The following is a 22,323-nucleotide window of genomic DNA, read 5'->3' on the forward strand; positions in this document are numbered from 1 at the left end:
ATTGTCTCTTTAAAGACCTTACTTTTTAAAACTATGTATTTGTTTATATAACTGTATGTATCACCTTTTTTGTCTCTTTCAAGCCTATATATATTTTACACACATTGTAAACTATTACATCTGAATCTGTCTTATTGTGAATCTATTGCTTTAAACTGCAGCAGCTGTGGCTGCTGGCTCCGCCCACCTCAGCTTCCCAACATGGCGGTGGTACGTTTACCACCAGCTCTGGGAGCTATCGTGGGTCTATACTTTTATCCAAGCAGCGTGTAGCCCAGAAACATCTTTTTTTGTTTTGTACTAGCAAAGGCTAAATCCACCACGCAGCTTAATGTGCCACTTGCAAAGGCCTCATTCCTGCCATACTGCAGGTCGAGTGCGCACGCCAGGAACCCACAAGTAGCTCAAACTGGCAGCTGCCGCTCATTTTTGAGAGAGACAATGAGGAAGCTGTTTTTAGCTCCGTTTTAGAATCTTTTCTCAGGTTTTAGGTGGAAACTCTTGCCCCACATTGGGCGCCATTTGTAGCTAGATTTGTCCTGACTGTGGGCCAGGCAGGAAAACTCTAGCTACATTTCTCTGTCCTGGCAGCTGCTCCCAAGTAACCACACAGAGACTTAGTATTAATTGTAAATGCTCAGCTGATAGCTTAGGCTTGTTTTTAGCTAGCTCTTATACCTTAAATTAACCCATTTCCATTAATCTGTGTGCTGCCCTGAGACTTGTTTACCTCATGTATGTACTTCCCATCCTGCTCGATTTGCACCTCATGTTGTCGTCTCCTGACTCCTGAGACTCTGATCCTCTTTTTTTCCAGTGTTCTCTCTGTTCTGAAAATCCTGCCTAACCATCGGCCAATCAGCTCTTTATTAGCCAGTGAGAGTAATACATATTTACAGTGTACAAAAAGATTATTCCACAGCACACTTTTGAAAATTTTGGCCTCTGAAAGAAAACAGTTGATGTGTGAGAAAGAATTCTTAGATAAGTTGCTAGTTAAGCCTGGTTTTGTATGAATACTATGTAGGTTGTAGTCTTCACTTCTAAGTAGGGGGAAAACTGCTTGACTACTGGAAACCTTTCTCAGGTAGAAAGCATTTAGGCTAAACTTTGAAATAGCTGTACTAAAAGTTAATAAATATTTAATAAAAGTTTATTGCAAATAAAATTTAAAAATTGGTTTGTAGAAGTATAAGGATTAATGCTTAATACTCTAGACCATCCTATTCATTCTTTTCCACAGAGTCAGTTTTCACCTCTCTATTTTTTTAAAACCAATATGTAATTTATTTTTATTTTATTTTGTTAGGAAGGAAGTGAAGGACGGGTATTAGTCCTTGGGGCTACAAATCGCCCTCAGGCGCTAGATGCTGCACTCAGAAGACCAGGACGATTTGATAAAGAGATTGAGATCGGGGTTCCTAATGCCCAGGACAGGCTTGATATTCTCCAGAAGCTGCTCCGAAGGGTGCCACACTTGCTCACTAAAGCTGAGCTGCTGAGGCTGGCAAATAATGCCCATGGATATGTTGGCGCTGACTTGAAGGCTTTGTGTAATGAGGCAGGTGAGAGTGACTATCTCTGATAGTCTATATTGACAGTTTATGTATATACTGATACTTTTTCAGTTCTTAATAGAAATAGCTTTATTTTGTTTAGTCATAAAATATATGTATTAAAAATGTATGTAATTTAGAAAACGAAGAATGGAAACCACTCTATTTTTACCTTTTCAAGCTCACCACCTCTAGTAGAACATACTCTCGGATTTTTCCTCAACATGTGTGCATGCACACATAGCCAGATGTGCAGATGTTAGTATTGATGACAGTGTTATTGCTGTGTTGTGGAACTCAGGAAGTTACAGTTTTATTTTATTTTTATTTTTTAGTGTTTGTGTTGGAGCCAACATAGCAAAACTCAAAGATTGTGTTACAGTGACATTTTAACTGAAAATGTATGAGGACATGATGGAATATGTGTGTACACATGTACCATAGGGCATGTGAGGAGGTTAGAGGACGATGTCAGGTGTCTTCTCCTTGCCATTATCTTACTTGAGATAGAGTCTCCTTTTTTGCCAGAGTACATCAGGCTAGAGGGCCCTTGAGTTCTGGTGATTTTTTTTTTTTTTCCTTTCTCTGCCTCATGCTGCTGTAAATGCTACACGTGCTACTGCATTGCCTCTAGCTGTATCCTCATGCTTACATGCCAGGGCCTTTACCCCACTGGACCAACTTTGCAGCCCCTGTACTTTTGAAGCTCTTCTGGACAGTACTTTAGAGTATTTTCAACTATGGGAAATATGTTTAAATCAAGGTAGCTTTTATAAGCTGTTGAAATAGTTGATTCAGCAACCAATTTATTGAAAAAATCCATTTTGTTTTCCTGAAGGATTTTTATCTTCTTAAACTTTCAAAAATCAGGCAAATGTCTGTAATCTTAGACGTATTCTCAGGCCTCTGTATGGCGTGTTTTCATGTCCTTTCATATGATAGGCTCTCTTTCTCTACTGTGACATTATGTTGATAACAGTTTGTCATCCATCTTATATTTTCATATTACACTTTGAAAAAGGTTTAATTCTTGTAATAGTGGAAGAAATCTGTTTTTAAATGAGAAATTTCATTATTTAGAGCTTTAATTTTGAATGACAGTCAGCTTTTGTGCCTAAATAACCCATTTATATTTGTATAATTTATTATGCTTTGAAGGTTTCTTTATTCCTTTCAACCTTTTTTAAGAAATAATTTATTTTATATTTAATTTTGTGTATGTGTGTTAGTCATATGTGCATGAGTGCTGGTTCCCTCAGAAGCCAGAAGAGGGTGTGTGGTCCTTTGGAGCTGGGGTTACAGGTAGTTCTGAGCCACCTGATGGGGATGCTAGGAGCAGAACTGAGGTCCTCTGTAGCAGATGCTCAAATGCTGAGCCATCTCTCCAGCCCCTTGTTTTATCCTTTTTATCTGCCTCCATGTGAGTATGGGAAGAGAAGGAAATACAGGAAAATAGATTCGGATGATATATATAAGAATGCTTGAACGTCTTGACAGAAAAAATAATTTTTTCATTTTCCCACAATTACCATTAATTTCCAAGTTGGAGAACTACTGGGTGGAGGAGGTGGTAAATAGAAAACATTATTTAGTATAATAGAGCATGAGGATAGGTCATTTTTTGTCTTCTTTCTATGCTGCTTTTACCTTCCTAGGGAGCGATGGGTCTTAATGTAGAAATAAATTTATTGTGATCCAAGAAACAGATGTATCAGTAGATAACTTTGCTTCTTTTGTCTACTAAGTGGTAATTAAGAGTCTGGATTACTGTGTTGATCTGTGGACTTGCCCATGATGCCCAGACAGGGATCTAGTCTTCAGTCCTTTAACAGATACTTTCTGACTTTATACTACATTCAGCTGTACTGAGAGAGACTTTATATTTCTTGCTTTTCAGAAAGAGTCTAACAAAGGAGAGAGATGTGTAAAGAAGTGCTAGTTCAGTAATGAAGTAGTCATAAAGATGGGGGAAATACGGTGATTTTCTCAAGGAAAGGAAATGTGGTTATATAGAAAACGTGGCTTCTGTAAAGCCAAAAGAGAAAAGAGGAATTTCAAATGGATTGAGAAAGAGAACATGTCTCTTCAACCCTCTCACCAGTCCTGTGAGAGAAGTGGGTCAAGTAATAAAACATGTGTTTAGAATGGGATGGCTTTACAGTTTTGTTATAAAATCTGTATAAAGTAAAAAAGAAAAAATACACAAGTGTTTTCTGATCTATCTTTTCCAGGACCTGATCTGTTTTACTATAGACTATTACTTTCTCAACTGTGAGAAGAAGGTAGATTTTAGAAAGATTGGTGGTAGAATTAGTGTCCAGTATGTTAAATTAATGGTTTGAGTATGTTGTCCTGAATGCTAATATATGTTACAGTATTGGTATCATTTTAATCTTCATATAGCAGAATAAACTAACTTTAAGAACAGGGTGTCAGAATGTTGCTCCAAGGAATTTTCTTAATGAGGCAGGATAGCAAGTGAATAGCTTTTCAATTTTAAAAAATGTATTTATTTTATATGTATGGACGATTTGCCTGTATGCATGTTTGTGCCCGTGGAGGCCTGAAAAGGGTGTCAGATCCCCTGGGATTGGAGTTAGAGACAGTTGTGAGCCCTGTGTGTGTGCTGGGAATCAAACCTCTGTTTTCTAGAAAAGCAGCCAATGCTCTACTGCTGAAACATCTCTCCAGCCTTGCGAATAGGTTTTGAGGAAGAGTTGGGTAGATTTGCATTTACAATCAGGTTTGTGATCTTAGTCAAGTTTGAGCCTTATTCTTCTCCATTTGTGAATTGAGTTGCTTAAGGGAGATGACATTGGGGTGCTGTTGCAACCATGACTTTGATTGGATAAGAGAAAGGGAGAGGATGACAGAAATACCTCAGTTATTCTCTAAGCCTTCTGTGGCCTCATCATACAGAATCCCTGTAGTGGATAGATACAGCTGGGTTAGCTTTCCCAGAGTATGGGTTTCCAGGCTGTCCCACAGTTTGTAGGACTGAGGCTGCATCTTTTTTGATGAACTTAGGCCACACTTGCTCTAACCTCTGGTCTAGTTCATCTCTGTATTCGTCTCTTAATTTTGATGCTATCTAAATATGAAAATTGGAAATATTACAATAGTATATACCTGGCAACTGGATCTTTGTCCAGCCAGTTATAATACTGAATGTTGATAGTCGGGAGTCAAACTTACTTCAGATACTAAATTTTAAGGTAGTGATGTGAGGTAGAGACTTCTGTTTTGTAGCTCACCTTTATAAGCAAAGAGCAGCTTTTGAAAGTATTTTTGTCTGAAGTGGATATACTGCTTACAGCCTACACTGTCTTATCCTGCCTGACACTTAAGTCAGTGTGTATCATCTGGGCTTCGACTGCCTTTCTGACTAACTAGTTGCATAGCCTTTTATTCCCTTGTTTTATGTTTTAAAGTAACATAGACAAGCAGAGTGAACTCTTGGAAAACATGAAATGTTAATTATGTAAACTCTGATGAATGTTGGAAGATGCTTAGCAGTAATGTTTCCCAAATACAGGGATTTATTATAAATTTACCTTCTAAGACTGCCTGATTATATTATAAAATAGAACTTGATTTCTTCGGGGGGTGGGCTGTCTAATTTTTAATAGAGAAAGGAAGAATTTACTTTGTATTGCTGAGTGTTTATCTCAGCATTCATGTTAATTACACATTGTTCCAACATACTCATATCAAACTGGGGTCTTTCTAAGATAGCATCACAGAACAGAAGAAATTCCAACTTATTTACTTGTTGATTTTATTGTTATAGCACTTAAATTGGTTTAATAGCAATATTGAATCTGATTTTTGTGTCACAAAGAAATTCTTACCTATTGTGTCCAGAGCTGTGAGATATTCATAGTTGCCACTTCTCCCTGCTTTCCCAAACTGGCTTTTTTTTTTAGCAGAAATTTTTGGAGCATCTGCTTTGTACCTAATAGTCTGTTATGAAAGGGTCTGTTTCTGATATTTTTTACCAAATTTTGAATTCTACCAACTTTATTTGAACTAAAATATTGAGTCTATAAAAATTCTGTATTTTGAAGACCAGGGAAATAACATGGTTTACTAGAAGAAAGCTTGCGGAGTTCTGGGTTAAAAATGGTAGTTTTATACTTTATCAGCTAAGAAGTAAGGCAGTCCATTCTGCCCCTTGATTTCTGTTTTTTCAGAAGTTAAACGGGAAATAGTCTTAAGATGTCACAGTAGTAGTCTCTTTTTATGTATCTGTTTTATTTACTATTAGTGCTATGCTGGAAGAGATAGACCTGCCTTCTATATCCAGACACATGGGGGCTCAATGTGTTTATTGAATAGATATATTTAAGAGGCTCTCAATGAATATCCAAATGAATGCAATGTCAAATGAATGCAATGTCAGTTGCAGGAGGCCATGGGAGTATACAGCAGGTGACAACTAGTGTTCAACAGGTCGGCCCACCAGACAGATAACTCTCTGATGGTGGGAATCCCCACCTGGCAAGGCCGTGGGGTCACTGATTGCAAATGTCCTGTTGTTTCTGTCTGTAGTTTTTCTCATGTGCCACTCCATTTCTTCCCTAATAACAGCTCTGTGTATTTTTCCCACGGTTTGTGTGTTTATCTCGTGAAAATATTTCATCTTTAGGTACACTTAAAGCTGTGGATGGCCAGGAAGATGATTTCTGTTTAAGCTGTATAATTCTGGTGAATTGAAATAATACTAGAATATTTTTCATAACTGACATAGGAAAGTAACAGTATTCTCCATCATAAAGACAGCAAATTTTAGACTTCAGAACAAGTTCAAAACAGAGTAGCTTCCCCTGCAGAGAATTCACAAAGCAAATTCCCAGGTGTTTATTGCTGAATCAAGGTCAGACTTGAAGCAACTTTGGTAGACATAACCCCCTGCAGTAATTGACTTTCTGCATGTACTTCCAGCCTCAGTTTATGTTTATGTTTATGTTTATGTTTATGTTACAAGACTCAGGATTCAGCCATCTACCTGTTATTGTTAAGTCCTGAATTTCAGTGTCTCTTTCTGTTTAGAAAAGAGCTGCATGCACTTGCCAAGTGTTACTCACTGGCTGGTCAATATGACCCCCCCCCCCCAACCTGAGAAAAAACTGTATGACTTATGTGTTAGGAGAATGGGTCGGACCCTGAAAATGTAACATACACTTGTCTGAGTTTGGCTGTGATAGACAGAAGTAGGGCTGTGAGGCAGAAGTGTGTGTGTGTGTGTGTGTGTGTGTGTGTGTGTGTGTGTGTGTGTAAGGAAGATGAAGCTGTATAGAAAAGAGATGTAGAGATGTATGTGTAGAGAATGAGTGAGTGAGAAAATGAATGAGTAAAGAGTGAGTGGATGATGTAGTAGTGTGTAAAGGAATGTAGCAGAGTAGAGAGAAGAAATGTATATAGAAAAGAGATGTGAGCTATGTAAAAAAGAGATGTAACTATGTAGAAATATATGACTGTGCAGGAGAGAGATGTATATATGTAAAGAGAGATATATAGATGTATGTAAAGAATGTAGCTGTGTGGAGATAGATTGTTAGAGGATTTTTTGAGATGAAGTAAAAGAGAAAGTTACCATCAGAAAGTGTGCGTGTTTCCTTTTTTCCCCCTCACATAAAAAAAAAAGTCTAGCCTCCAGATACATAAGAAATTTTTCCTGAAGTCCTGCTACTCTGAGGCATTCTGTATACAACCCTGGAATAGTTTTAAGAGCTGGCCTCCCAGACTGTGTTAGTATTGAAGACAGCCTGTAGTCCATGAGTATAACTTCTCAGTATTTTCATGATACGATAATACTTTAATAATCACTTTTAAAAAAATTATTTGCTTAGTGTGTCTGCACCCACACGTGTTTCGCAGCACTTTTGTGGAGATTGGAAAACAACTTGAAGGAGTCCATTTTCTCCTTTAGTCGTGTGGGTACTGGGGATGGAGCTCTGTTAGGCTTGTCATCAGGCACCTTTACCCATCCACTTTACCTTGGCCTTTAATTGCTTTACTTTAATATAAATTGTGACTGAACTTGCAGGCAGTATATATATAGAACAATGGTAGTGATTGCCACCCTTATTGAAAATTATTTTTTAAAAACATATTTCCAAAATAATAGCCTTACTCCCCCTCTTAAAGTTGTGGAGTTTCCTCTTTTACTCATCCCACCTTCCATAATGTATCCATTTGTATAATATGTTTCAGAAATTAATAATTTTATAAGGACTCAGTTGTGCAAACCATATTATGTCTAATAGTATATTTATACATTAGACAGCTTTACAGAAATGCCCTATAGTGATCGGAGTTTCTGTGTAGATAATTCCTAAAGCTTTTTTTTTATTTATGGATTTTTTCCTAAGTCGTCATGGTTTTAAATACTTTGATTAAAGTCACCTTTTTAATTTAGCACAGTATTTTAATTTGGTCCTCAATTGAAAGAGAGTTGCCAACATATTTTCCATACACTTTATTCATAAGCATGCACATAAGGGAACCATTACAAAGAACCTTGATTCCTGGTTTATGGTGGGAGGTGGGATTAGATACGCAATAATCTTTTCATGCTTTAGTAATAAAATATTAAGGAATAAGAGCCAGTTATTAGAGTTTAAATAAAATACTTGTATTTTGACTTCAGTTTATAATTTCTTAAAGTACCATCTTAGTGTTATTTAAAACCACTTGTTTTGTATAGCTTTGTTAGTCATTTGCCCCTGATCTTACTTTTACACATTCAGTTTTTAAATGAACTTACTGAAGTATTCCACATGGGCATGAAAGTGCATAAACCATAGCATAGATGAATGAATTTTCTGAAGTGAACTTAGCAGTGCTTAGACCAGTATGGAGGAAAATAGTAACTGTCTGGACCACTCTCTCTGGGTCATATCATAATATCAGCTCAAGAGACAATCACTATTGGCTTTTAACACTGAGATGAGTTTTTCTGTTTGCTGCTGTCATCTTTGACCCATAGTGTGTGATTCAAGAGTTCCAGTATTTTACTCTGAGTAGCAGTTCATTTTTATTTCTGTATTCCATTATACAGATGTTATGAATGATAATGATAATTTACTATGTAGATAGTTTCCTTCATACTGTGTCTATTTAAATTCTCAGTTTTTTCAGTGTTCCTTTAAATATTGTTGCTTTGTAGGGATTCTTGATATGTAGCTTCATGTGAGGCCTAGTTGGATGTGTGTTTTATTTCCTACAGGGCAGTCAGGTCTATTTTATGACTTAAGTATTTATTTACTGTTCATGATGTCTTTGGAGGATCAGAAATTAGAAATTAGGTACATTTATTTTATATATATATATATATTAATATAATACATTCAGTTTATCAGTCGTGTCTTATTTAAGAAATTGTGGTCAGTGAGTGTAGCTTGGTGGTAGAGCACTTGGCTAGCATGTATGAAGACCTGGGTCCATCCCCAGCATCTCTGAATAAAAATAGTAATGGTGGTCAAGTGTCATGACTATTTTGTCTTACCAGGACTTCTGGATACCTTTTTTTTTTTTTTTTTTTTTTTGCTTTCACATCACTACCTGAAATTGGTTCACTTCTTTGATTTGGATATTTAACCAGCCAACAAAATTCACTGAAATGATGATCCATCCTGTTGCGCTGTAACAGTTTAAATCTCTTCTGGATTCTGTGTTTATCAATCTGTTATCCTTACACAAAATATTTAGATGTATGCATGTGTATATCTTATCTGCCTGCCTACCTCTTTTTTCTGGGTTTGGAAAGATCCATAGACTTTTATAATTTAATTTGTTAGTCTCTCTATAACCCCACAAAAGTTTTGAAAAAGAGAATGTTTTATTCACTCTCTCTCTTTTTATCGTGCTGGAGACCAAATCCAGGAGCATTTACTTGTTTCAGTTGTATGTAAATTCCTTTGTTTTCTATGTATAATATTGTGTTATAGTTTTCTCTCTATATAAAATAGGTAATATGGTTTATTTCATTCCTTTATCTCTACAACATTATTTCTTTCTCTTGACTTACTGTACTAGATGCTAAAACCTCCAAAGTAGTAATTAAGAAATAGTTGGTACTAGTGATCTTACTGATTTTAAGGGGAGAATGTTTCCAGTAATTTGTTATTGGCAATATTATTGCTATGTATTTCTAGATAAACTTACAAAGGAAGTTCCCATGCAGTCTTGTTTTTAAAAATTTGTTTTCGTTACAGTTCTTCTGTGTCTGTTTACATAGTTCTATGTCATCTTTATATGTTAATTTGAAGAATGATATTGATGCATTTTCACATGTTAGATGAATCTTTCTGGATATGGATACTGCTTTTTTTTAAATATATCTTAAAATTCAGGCCGATGTTTTGTTTAGATTATTTGCCTAGTGTTCATGAGAGTGATTGACCTATAATTTCATTTTCTTATAATGATCTTTCAAGTTTTAAGGAGTAAGATTACTTATGAATCAGGTTGCATGAGATGTCAATTACCTTTCAGCATTTTAGAAGTCAGTAAAACAAATTTGAAAGATAAGCCTAAACAAATGCTTACAGTTTTTAGATAGCTGAAAAGTCTATTTTTTAAATGTTTGTATGTACTGTTATTTGTATATGTATATATGTGCATGTTTGTGTATGTGTGAAGGCCAGAGGTACATAATTGGGTATGTATGTACATGTTTGTGTGTGTGTGAAGGCCAGAGGTAGATTTTAGTTGTCTTCTATCCCTTTCCACCTTATTTTAGATAATCTCTCAGCAAACCTGGAGCTCACTGATTCCCAAGACTGCCTGGACAGCAAGCCATAGGGATCCTCCTGGTCCAGTACTAGGAATATAGGACATGCCATGATACACCTTTTTTACGTGGGTGCTGGGGATCAAATTTAGGAAGTATAAAGTGCTTCCATTCTGTGCTCAGAACTAAGGCTACAGTGTAGTCGTAGAAACACTGCACCAATTGATTGTGCATTGAATTTTGAATTAACCATTGCATGACTTAACCAATTGATTGTGCATTGAATTTTGAATTAACCATTGCATGACTTAACCATTGCCAGATTCTTTTTGGTTAACCCCACATTCAGTTATATGACTTGATATGGAGTTCCTGTCAACAATTAGGAATTTGGGCTCTAGACTCTGCTACAGCTCTATGCACTTGAAGCTTCATACCTGGTATTTGAAGGAGGTAGTTGGACATTCAGTCTTGCCAGTGTTTGAACTGTAAACAAATGTCAAAACCAACGATTTTAGCATATTTGACTATTCTGGTTAGAGCTGTCATTTAAGCTATTTTACATCTCTCTAAATTTTATTTTCTTAAGGGTCTTTTTTTTTAAGTGCATTATTACTGTGATACTACTCCTGTGAAAAACAAACAGTTCTTTCTAGTTCTCCAAACCATAAACTTCCTTGAGCAAGCCTTTTGCCTCCATTCTTCCATCTCCAGTCTCCCTCAGTGCCCTAGTAAAAGTATCTTTTATTACAGACCTCATGTGTGCATCTAACTCTCAAATCATCTTCTCTCTTGTGTTCTGTCTTCTTTCGGATCTTCTCCTAGTCTTTCTAAACTTGTGGCTTGGTTTTAGTGCTATCAGGAAAAGGGCAATAGCAAAAAGCATATTACTATTGTACTTATTTTAATGATACCCTATCAATGCTATTTTGATAAACTTTGATTTTCTTTTTTTTTTTTTTTTTTTTTTTTTGGTTTTTCGAGACAGGGTTTCTCTGTGTAGCTTTGCGCCTTTCCTGGAACTCACTTGGTAGCCCAGGCTGGCCTCGAACTCACAGAGATCCGCCTGGCTCTGCCTCCCGAGTGCTGGGGATTAAAGGCGTGCGCCACCACCGCCCGGCTGATTTTCTTTTTAAATGTTGTTTGTAAATTGTTTTATCAGTTTGTCATCTTTCCACTGCTTAAGTACTTGAGTTGTGCTTTAATCTTCCATATATTACTGTCCCCTTCACCATTAATCCCACTCTCCATTTCATACATTCCTGTAAGTACAAAATACTGTAAATGCTGTAATACCCACAGATTTTGGGGTTAGTAGTATTGTTACCCAGTTGGTATTTATGGAATATGTGATCAGTTTTGTATTATTTTCCTCTTTGCAGGTCTGTATGCCTTGCGAAGAGTCCTGAGGAAACAGCCTAATCTCCCTGATAGCAAGGTGGCTGGCATGGTGAAAATTACCCTGAATGATTTCTTACAAGGGATGAATGACATCAGACCTAGTGCTATGAGAGAGGTAGCGATTGATGTCCCAAATGTAAGTAATTTATACTTATGCCAGCCTTCCTATTTGGATAGTGTTCTTAAGGAAATTGAGACTCCAAGATGACTGACTTACTAGACTAACCTTTTTTAACAAAAAACGTTCTCTTGAGATAGTTATAAATTCAGTGAAGTTCTATGGTAACTCAGAGCGGCCCTGTGTTGTATATCCTTTGCCTGGTTTTCTCTGGTGACAGAGTCCTGCAAAACCAGATGAGATATGCACATTGCTAAACTCTGCTGCTTTGACTTGAACTTCCTCACTTTCAATTGGACTTTGAGTGTTTAATGTATTTAGGCATATGGGGTTTTGTCAGATGGAAAGACTTGTGTTTATCATATTCAAATTATCACCACACAGTTCTCATTGTCATACTCAACTCAGTCCTCATCCCACTTCTAAAATTTTGTTATTTTAAAAAAACATATAAATGGAATCATGGATACAACTTTTGAGAATTAGCTTTTTGACTTAACATAATTCCCTCGAAATTGATCTAAATCGGTAGTTCTTCACTTTTGACTTTTGGGTGTCAAACGACCCTTTCACGGGTCGCATATCAGATACCCTACATATCAGATATTTACATTATCTGTTCATGACAGTAGCAAAATTACAGTTATGAAGTAGCAACACTGTTTTATAGTTGGGGTCACCACAGTGTGAGGGACTGCATTAAGGGTCACAGCATTAGGAAGGTTGAAAACCACTGCTCTAAATAGTTAACATTTTTCAATTTGTTCTTTTTTATTTGAGTAGATGTCACAAGGGATGTCCAAACTCAGGTCCTCATGCTTGTGTCATATATACTTGATCTTTGTAGCCAGTTCCTCATGCCTTGCCTCAGGTTTTGTGGTTTCATTGTTCATTTTAAGACCTTGATGAGGCAGAGTGGTAGGAGTATTGACAGAGAATGTTCCTTACCTGTGTAAGCTGGGGATTGAAAGTGAGGAAGGAGGAAGCACAGTCCACCCTAAAGGCACATAACTGTGACTTCGAACCTTTCATGAGGCTCTGTTTTGTAACGTTTCCACCACTGCCCCAGGTTGCTTGATTGGGAAAGAAGTCTTTAATACATTGGCCTTTCAAGGAGGTTTTAAGATCCAAACTGTAGCAATATTCTATAATAAATGCATTTATTGATGGTATCTTGGTTCCCTCCGGTTTTTTACTACTGTGAATGAAGCTGGTATGGACTGGTATTCTATGAATGTAAGTTTCCTTTCTCTTGAATAGATGACCAAGAGTAAAATTTAATTGGTAGGTTGGGTTGTATATAAAACATTTTGTAGTAAGTTTAGTTTTATTAGAAAATATCAGTGAGCCTATTTCTAGAACAAATTTGATCATTATCAACTAATGGTATTTAATGTTTCTTCAGGGCTTATTACACACAGTTTCACAGGAACAGAAAGTACCAATTATGTGTGGGTTTTTGTTAATGTCCCTTATGATCTAGCTATGCCTAATCTTCAAGAAAAACATGATCTGGATGATTAGTAATAATAATTATTGCTAGACATGGGTGTCTTACTGCCACGTTGTTTTCTATTTTATGGTTCCTTTATTCTTTTGTTGTCCTTTTTCCTCATGATTTCTGTGTCTGTTACAGGTTTCTTTTTTGTGATTATGCTTACCTCTGATTTCTAATAGTGCAAAGATTATTTTAAACAGATAAATGCAGCTGCACACATGCTATACCTTTGCATGTTTAGTAATACTGATATCATACTTCACATCATTTATATGTTGTCTATCTTTTCAAGTTACTATAGTTACTAATAACACATTTGTCCTTTAGGTTTATAGTAGAGTTAAGATGATGTATGTACCATTGTTAACAGTTTATGCTATCTGGATTTTAATATGTTGTTACTATAATAGGGAGTATATATTTTCTTGTTAGCATCCTTTCACTTCAAGTTGAAAAAATGCTGATTGTCATTTCTTAGAAGGCAGATCTAGTTATTTTTGCTTGTCTGGTAAAACATTTCATTTTCTTTCATTTCTGAAGGGTTCCCCCCCCCCCTTTTTTTTAATATAGCCTTCTTGGTGGACTATTTTTAAAATATATCTTCTAGTTCTGGGGATCTGGCTCGTGGTGGAGCATTTACCTGCTATGCCCAAGGCCCCGTTTCCATCTCCAGTTCCACAAGGAAAAAGGTTATCTCAGCCTTCCTAGCCTGCAAGGTTTCTGCTGAGTATTCTCATTGGAGATGCAGGGTGCAGTGTACATGGTGAGCTGCTTTTCTCTAGCTGCTTCAGCATCCCTTGACATTTGAAAACTTGGTGGTGCATGTTAGTGAATGGTGAAATCTTTATATTTATTGTTTTTGGAGTCTTCAGGCGTTTTGTGGATCTGTATGTGCCTGAGCACAATGGGGAAGTTTGCTGTCATTATCTCTTTAACCATTAACTAAACTTTCTTCCCCTTTCTTTGCCCCTTCTGGGACTTTTCATGTTCTTTATGTTTGTTTGCTTGATGGTATTCCACAAGTCCTATAGGCTTTTTTCACTTCATTTTCCCACCATATTAGGCAGTATCAAAAGATCTGTAGTCTAGTGTGTCACCTGCTTGATGAGCTATTGACATTTTTGTTTGAATTTTTACTTTCGTCACTGTGTTCTTCAACATTAGAATTTCTCTTTTTTTCATTTTTTTCCTTTTATTGAAAATAGATTGTTTTCTTATACAATATATCCTGATTATAATATCCCTTCCCCCTGTTCACAGTTATTCTACCCCCTCCCCAGGACTCCCATCCTCTTCCCTCCTATCTACTCCCTTCCCTCCCCTCATCTCCCTTCCCCTCCCCTCCTTTTCCCTCCCATCCCATCCCTTCCCTCCCTTCCTCTCACCCCAGATCCTCTTCTTTTCTGTCATTAGAAAAGAACAGACTTCTAAGAGATAACAACCAAACATGACAAAAATAAAATATAAGATGAAGCAAAACCCATCAAACCAAAGTTGGACAAGGCAACCCAACAGAAGGAAAAGAGTCCTAAGAGCAGGCACAAGAATCATAGACCCACTCATTCTCACTCAAGAGTCCCATAAAAATACTAAGTTAAAAGCTATAATATTTAGACAGAGGACCTGATGAAGACCCATGTGGGTCCTGTGCTTGCTGCTTTAGTCTCTGTGAGTTCTTATGTGCCTTGCTTAGTTGATTCAAAAGTCCTTGTTCTCCTTCATCTTCTCTGGCTCTTACACACTTCTCTTCCACAGGGTTCCCTGAGTTCTGAGGAGAGAGATTTGATAGAGACATCCCATTTAGACTTTCTCTAAAATGGATGTGTGTCTCTATCTGTTCCCATCTCCTGTCGGAGGAAGCTTCTCTGATGATGACTGAATAAGGCACTGATCTATGAGTATAGCAGAGTATCGTTAAGAATCATTTTAGTGATTTTTTTTTTTTTTTTAAGACTGGTAGTGATTGGTTTTACCCTAGGTCTCTGGGATATCTAGTTTCTGATTCTTGCTCACCTAAGCAGTGTTGGAATTGGTTTTCATCTCATGGAGTGGGCCTTAAATCAAATCAGACATTGGTTACTCCCACAAGTTCTGTGCCACCATTGCCTTAGCTTACTTTGCGAGCAGAACAGATTGTAGCAAGGTTTTGTGGCTGGGTTTACATTTATTTACATTTATTCTTTATGTTTCTCTTTTGGTAGTGTACAGAGTACTTTCCTGCACCAAAGACACTAGAATGTAGGGGTAAATGCTCCATGTAGGCAACAGCTGAACTTCTTCATGTTCAATGAGTTTTGTGGGTGTTGTCCTCATCAATGGTGTCCTGCTGTCAGTTTGTGGAGAGCAACTCATTGTCTTAACAACAGCCTTGGTTTTTTTTTGGGGGGGGGTTCCATATAACCCCCTTGGTCAGCAACTCAGTTTAACACAGCCCAGTCTCACTACTGGAAGCCTTGTTTGGTAACAGCAATGGCCATTCGAGACTTATCCCCCATTATTAGGCAATCTCATTAAGATCACCTTCATATATTTTAGAAAGTTTCCACTGCACTCGGTTTCCATATCATCCCTCAAATGCCCCTCAATTCCAGCTGTCTCCCTGCATTCTCTCCCTCTCTACCCTGTCTCCCCTTTACCTCCTCATCTGATCTCCTGTTCCCTTCCCATTTGTCCCAGTCTACCTGTAAAGATTGTTCTATTTCTCTCTCCCAGGGAAATCCGTGTATCCACCTTAGACCCTTCCTCTGTATCTATCCTCTCGGAGTCTATGGATTGTAGCTTGGTTATCAGTCACTGTGTTCTTCAGTGTTAGAATTTCTGTTTGGTTCTTTTCTTACAGTTTCTCTCTTGAATTCCCTTAGTTATATATTACTTTCCTGATTTTATTTAATTGTTTATCTGTGGTCCCTTGTAATTCACTGATCTTTTTATTTTTAGCGTGACTATTTTGAGATTTTTGCTTTTCAGTTTGTAGTTTCCCATTATTATTATTATCATTATTATTAAAGTTTTGTTCAGTGTGCATGTGTTTGTGTACAAGCACCGTTACCCATTGAGCCATCTTGTGGTCCTTGATACCCAGTTCTTTCAGATATAGTGAAAGTGATGAAATTTATTCCTTTGGTGGTATTGTTTTCCTAATTATCTGTGATCATTGTGACCTTTTGCTGTTGTGTGTGTAGGTGAGGAAGTAGACCTTGATTTTTACAGATTAGCTTCTTAAAAAAATGTCTTTACTGGTTAGCCCTTTAGGGGGTCTCAGGTTCTGCATGCTGGCTTGCTGCTCAAGCCTCACATGGTCTGGCCTGGTTCCTGGATCAGCAGATGAGTAGATCTAACATCTTGTTCTGGGAGTTCTGGCCTAGAACCTTGGTCTGCCAGGCTTGGACTTGATGGGATTATAGGACTGGATCTTGAGTCCTGAAGACTGACCCGGTGTTGGGCTAGTCTAGAATAAAACTATAGGGAAAGACTCAACACCTAAGGCCTGCCTGGGTCTTTGAGAGCTGTTTGAGGTATGGGACTGTGGTCATAAGCCCAGTACATCAGTGCCTTTAGGCTAACTGTAAAGCTCCAACACCTCAATAAGTCCACATCAACTTGAGGGAGATGGCCATCAAATTAATGTCACTTAGGAAGTAAACATTGCTGAGTCCTGTCTTACAGGTAACACACTACTTATATAAATCATCAGAACTCTGTTTCACTAATTAGATATTCAGAACGTACTTCTGTGTTGTCTTCTGGCTCCTTTTCAGGGGATCCTACCTCTGGATGTGACTTGTCATTTGCATTTCATCAGGTAAACTCATTAGTAGCTCTTTCCTGCTGTAAAAGTTTGAGTGAAACAGTTTAATTGACTGTAATTATGTTTCATTCTTCATATACCCTTAGGATAATTGTGAGGAATCTGCGTTTCTATTTTTTAAATACCATGAATGTTCTTTCTTTCTTTCTTCTCTTTCTCTCTTTTTCTTTCTTTCTCTCCCTCCCTCCCTCCCTCCTCCTCTCTCTCTCCCTTCTTTTCTTTCTTCAGACTCCATGGATTGAAGGTTTTTATGACATGTTGCTAAGTAAGATTTGCTTTTCTTGGATTCGATGATACAACCTGTAGTAACTGTTAAATCCATGTTTTCTTGGCAAACCTTTTTATTTTATTTTTATTTGTTTTGATTTTGCTTCTTGTTGTCTAGACAGAAAAGTGCCTTCTATCACTCCCAAGATCCTAGTCTTCCTGGCAGTTTGTCTCGTTCATTTTTATGGTTTTAAGTAATAAAATTGAACAGGAAAGCACATTTGGGAAATAGATTAATTTTAACCAGGAAATATACACTGCCAAAAACAAGTGTGTAATTTCAATCTTATGAAATATTTTAGAATTTAACACCTTCATTCTGCTTTTTTTTAAATACCCTTTTAGGTGAAATGAGAGACAGTACAGAAGTTAGAGGAAGGATTGTTACTGTTGCTTGCAATCCTGATTACTGTGCTACAGTTAAATAGCTTTCCCTCCAGATTATAGTGGAAAACTTAACTTTCAGTTCCTGTTATCCCTTGTATTTGTACAAGTGTTGAAGTACAGGTGGCATACATTACACCTGTATGTGTATTTACAATACTCTGCATACTCTTAGTGACTGTTGCTGAGAGAGTGTGGTATGTGTGTATGTTTTAAGAACAGGAGAGAGATCTACAGAAGGCTCCTGGCATCACAGTGAAGGCTAAAACTCAGGCTCTTTTTAAGGAAGCTTCATAGACCATCTTTATGGCATAGAAAGTTCTGCATGTGGGTTTGTGATGCTTTTCTTTTTTTCCCTTTTCCATTGATGTCTGAGAGCACACTTTCTCACCTCCATTCTCTTGCTTTATCTCTACTAAAGAAGCATCTGGAGATTCACTTGTTTGTTTTTCCCCCTGGGATTTAGAAGTTAGGTTTTCTTTTTTGAAAATATGTGTATTTTAATGTTTCAAAGTTAATGTTGGCCCTCTAAAAGCTTTGAAACAGGTACTGCCTGTCTTTTACATTTATATTAGTATTTCTTAGTGGAAAGTAACAAAATGTGAAGTACTTTTTGTCACAATGTTTTCTGTCAAATACCACCTTTAAGAACATTTTTGTGCCTGACATTATAAAATTTGGCTCCTAATTAAAGATCAGCAGTCATGCTGGAGCTGACACGGTCCTCTCAGTAACCCCCAAGGTTCTGAAGCCCCTTTGTTAGTTTTCATTTCACTTTTGGAACTTGACCTTTAAATTTTTTTTTTATGTATTTACTTTATATTTTTAATCTGATCATTGAGTTCTTGGGTTTGTGTGAATATATAACTAAAATGCTCTGTTGGGGTGCTCATCTAAGAAGAAAAATGTTGCATTTTCCTTGTGAAATTTTCTCTCCCTTATCTGCTTGTATTACAACAGCTCTTTCTTTATTTCTAATTGTGTTAGCATTCAAAAGACATTTTAAAGCCACATTGACCAGGATAGGAACAAAAGAAGAAAGGGCCCAGCCATAGAGCATCCGGTTAGATTTATAAGAGCTTTCTCTTAGGTAAGGTAGACTAACTTACTAAGACAATCCTAGAAAGTTTAACATAGTATTTATTGAAAGATGAAATATTGAAAGCTAATACTATCTGAAGTTAAGGTGGTAATCAGCCAGTTGGTTCCAGTACTTTATGATTTCATGGTGGCGTTAATCCTTGTAGCACAATCAACTTTTCCCACATCTTCCTTCTGTGCCTTAGGACTTTTGCCCCTGCAAGAGTAAACTGTGAAATCTTATGTTAAGATTGTTTTTATTTTTAAATTATTTTCTTAGCACATAGAAAGGCTAATCAATGTTTTGGTTTTCAAGTGCTAAAATCAAAAGATGAAACTGGTTTGCCTTTAGTTTAAGGATTGAATGATAATAACGAACAAAGAACACACAAAAAAGCCTCAACGATGGAGAATAATTATAACAGTTAAATATTACTCATGAAATTACAAATGCAGTGACTTCTTAATCTTTTGCCATTCTCCTTCAAAACATAATGGTGATTGTCTCTTAGACATCTAAATATAGGCTCACTTAGTAAATATTCAGCATATGTAATTAATTTAATATATACTGCCCTTAAATCTCATAATGAATCTGAGGTGTTATTTTTATCTTCTAAATTAGGAAGAAATTTAAAGAGATGGAGTAAATGATCCAAAGTCACATTGAGTAGTGTATCTGAGGTTTAAGCTCATGTTTTACCATTCTGAATTTGAAGAATATTGTATTTAAAAGGCATGAAACTAAAAAGAAACAAAAGGCAAAATTGTGAATGTGTACTATACCCCAGCACTGGCAATGACTACTTTTAAGACAAAAAGTATACAGATTATTCTTAGATTGTTTCATAATTTCTTAAAGCTTATTCTTCTGTCAACTGTCCTTGTGGTCAGACAAGAAAGTGGATATTACTGTTACTTTTAACATTCTGATCTCTTTATATAAAAGTCTTATACAGGTAGTTTTCAACTATATACTTACTCATAGTTCACAATTACAGAAAGATTTTAAGCTGGTTAGTACTAGAGTTAAAACAGATATTTATTTAAACTAAGACTGTATCTTTAAGGGTACATTCAGCTTTTGCTTTGCAGAGTGTAGATTTCTAAAGATATTGTGCCCTTGTGACCCTTGGGACATGTAAAAGATAATTCTTTAAAATTGAATTTATCTCACTTGTAAGTTTTAGTCATAATACAATTAGGAAGAATATAAAGGTATCATAGGTGTAATAATAATTAGGGGTAGAATAAGGGTAATTTTATGTTTTCATTGATAGGTTTGGGTTATAGAATAAACCTCTATTCACTGTATCATTTCCCATGATAATCTGACTTAATTATATGTATGCCCAATTATGCATAGGCATCAGGTGATAGATGAAATTTTCTTTAAAAGTTAACTTAAAGGATACAGTTTGCCTTTCTGTATAGCATATATCCAAAAGCAGTCCAGACTCATCTGCATATTCCTCCTAGTTCCAAGACATGCCGCAATTTGTATTTGGCCATAAAAGGGGAGTTACTAAGGATTGCTAGGAAACTATAGATTGGAGTAACAAATTGTTAAAGACTTACTGGAAACCATACATCCTGAGGATATATTGAATACTAAATTTTACTGGAGACGATCAGGTTGTGAGTCAGTTAGGTTTATAGACAGGAGTAAACACACTCTCCCTATCTATTTATGAGTATAGAACTGAATTTTTTAAGCATATCCATTACAAAGCAGACTGTTCTGTATTAACCTTTAAAATCTTTCATCTGTTTATCTACTTCTTAAATTGGCATAAGCTCTTGTTCTGCTGCACTGCTAGTAAACTTAATGTATAACTCCTGTGCTCCAGGGCATGGGAATTTGGCTCCTGGAATATGTTTATGTAGTATGTTCTTGCTGTGTACATGTAACTACAGAGTCAAAAGTGAATGACTTGCAGGGTTCAGAATGCATTATCATTTTTGTTCTTGCAAGTTGAAGAAGTTGCTTCTCTGACTTCCACATCTATGCTGTGCTGCAGTGTGGCTAGTTTACTCTTCACACTCCATAGGATAACCTCTCAAGTGTGTATGTGTGAGGATAGGTATGCACATACATATGTATTCCACTAGTAAAGCATTCCACTGAAAAGCACTCTGATGAGACCACCTTTCGGTGCCTTGCTACCAAATTAACTGTCCATTCTCCTGAATCCTGTGTAATTTGTGATCCCTAGTTCCTTACTACCATTTAAAATTCTTCCCAGAATATTTTTTATGAGAGATATGTTGTTAATGTATCTAGAAAAAAAAGTGACATCTCTCCAGCTTACTGTTAAAAGAAAAAATCAGCAGAAAATTCAGAAACTGATTATGCCAGTTTGTGTACTGTTATGTGTATAGAGAAAGACGGTGTTCAATAAATCAGATGTGGGAAATACTAAAGCTGGTGAATCATTCAGAGTATATAGCTCTTGTGTGTACTTGATCATCTTTTGTATATGTTTGAATGTTTTTAGAATAAAATTAAAAAGAGCAAATCAAAGAAATTAGGATGTACAGGAAGGAACTGCTCAGCAGGGTGTAATAGCCCTGTTGTATTTCTGCCAAATGCATACTGTTTTATACAATTATTGTTGGCTTTTCTGGTAAACAGTAAGTATGATTCTGCATCATTTGTCAGTGGTTCAAGGTTCTAGGCTCATGTGCATTAATATCAAGGCAATTTTAGTTTTAGTAATTGATAAAATCAGAAATCAGCAAATGGGGGTGGGGGAAGCAAAAATAAGTCCATTGAATATTGTTTAATGAGTTTTCCGGGGTGTCTTAGTCACTGTTCTGTTTCTGTAAAGAGATGCCAAGACCAAGGCAACTCTTATCAAAGAAAACATTTAATTGTGGACTTATTTACAGTTGAGAAGGTTAGTCTTTGCCGTGGTGGGGAGTATGACTGCACTCAGGTAGGCACTGGAGCATATCTGAGAGCTGAACTCTAGGTAGAAGGCCCAGAGAGAATGGACATGGCATGGGCATTTGAAACCTCAAAACCCACCCCTAGTGAAATACTTCCTCCAACAAGGTCACACTTACTCAAACAAAGCCACACCTCCTAATCCTTCTCAAATAGTGCCATTTCCTAGTGACTGAATTTTCACTATATGAGCCTATGGGGGCCATTGGTATTCAAACCACCACATAAGGAGACATAAAAGAAGTGCTTGCTTTTGAACTAGGAGTATGCTGGCAGCCCAGAGGATTACTCATACAAGTCCAGCCTCATGAATAAAATGAATTTGTTATGGATTGCTTATAGGACATTACATGCCAACATAGCCAGCCTACCAAGTTTCTATCATATATGGCTCTGGGTCTACAGTGGAATTTATGCAAACTTGCTGGTACTCTGTGCAGTAATAGTACCAATTGACATGCTCATATGAATGGGGGGAAATCTCACAAGGATCCATCCTAGATGAAGAACTATAGGCAATTAAT

General features: G+C 36.7%; 1 protein-coding gene across 4 annotated transcripts in view; it reads left to right on the forward strand.

Moving 5' to 3' along the window:
* The window catches only part of Spata5 (spermatogenesis associated 5), a 179,100-nt gene that overhangs the window by 23,715 nt on the left and 133,062 nt on the right, over positions 1 to 22,323 (forward strand). For all 4 annotated transcript variants that reach the window (XM_052730639.1, XM_052730637.1, XM_052730638.1 and 1 more), the window contains exons 9-10: positions 1,310 to 1,565; positions 11,676 to 11,830. In XM_052730639.1, coding sequence (XP_052586599.1) covers positions 1,310 to 1,565; positions 11,676 to 11,830 — 411 coding nt within the window. The remainder of the gene's footprint in view (positions 1 to 1,309; positions 1,566 to 11,675; positions 11,831 to 22,323) is intronic.

This window comes from Peromyscus californicus, unplaced genomic scaffold, assembly GCF_007827085.1.
Source record: "Peromyscus californicus insignis strain IS unplaced genomic scaffold, ASM782708v3 Scaffold_9__1_contigs__length_137607984, whole genome shotgun sequence".
NCBI lineage: Eukaryota > Metazoa > Chordata > Mammalia > Rodentia > Cricetidae > Peromyscus > Peromyscus californicus.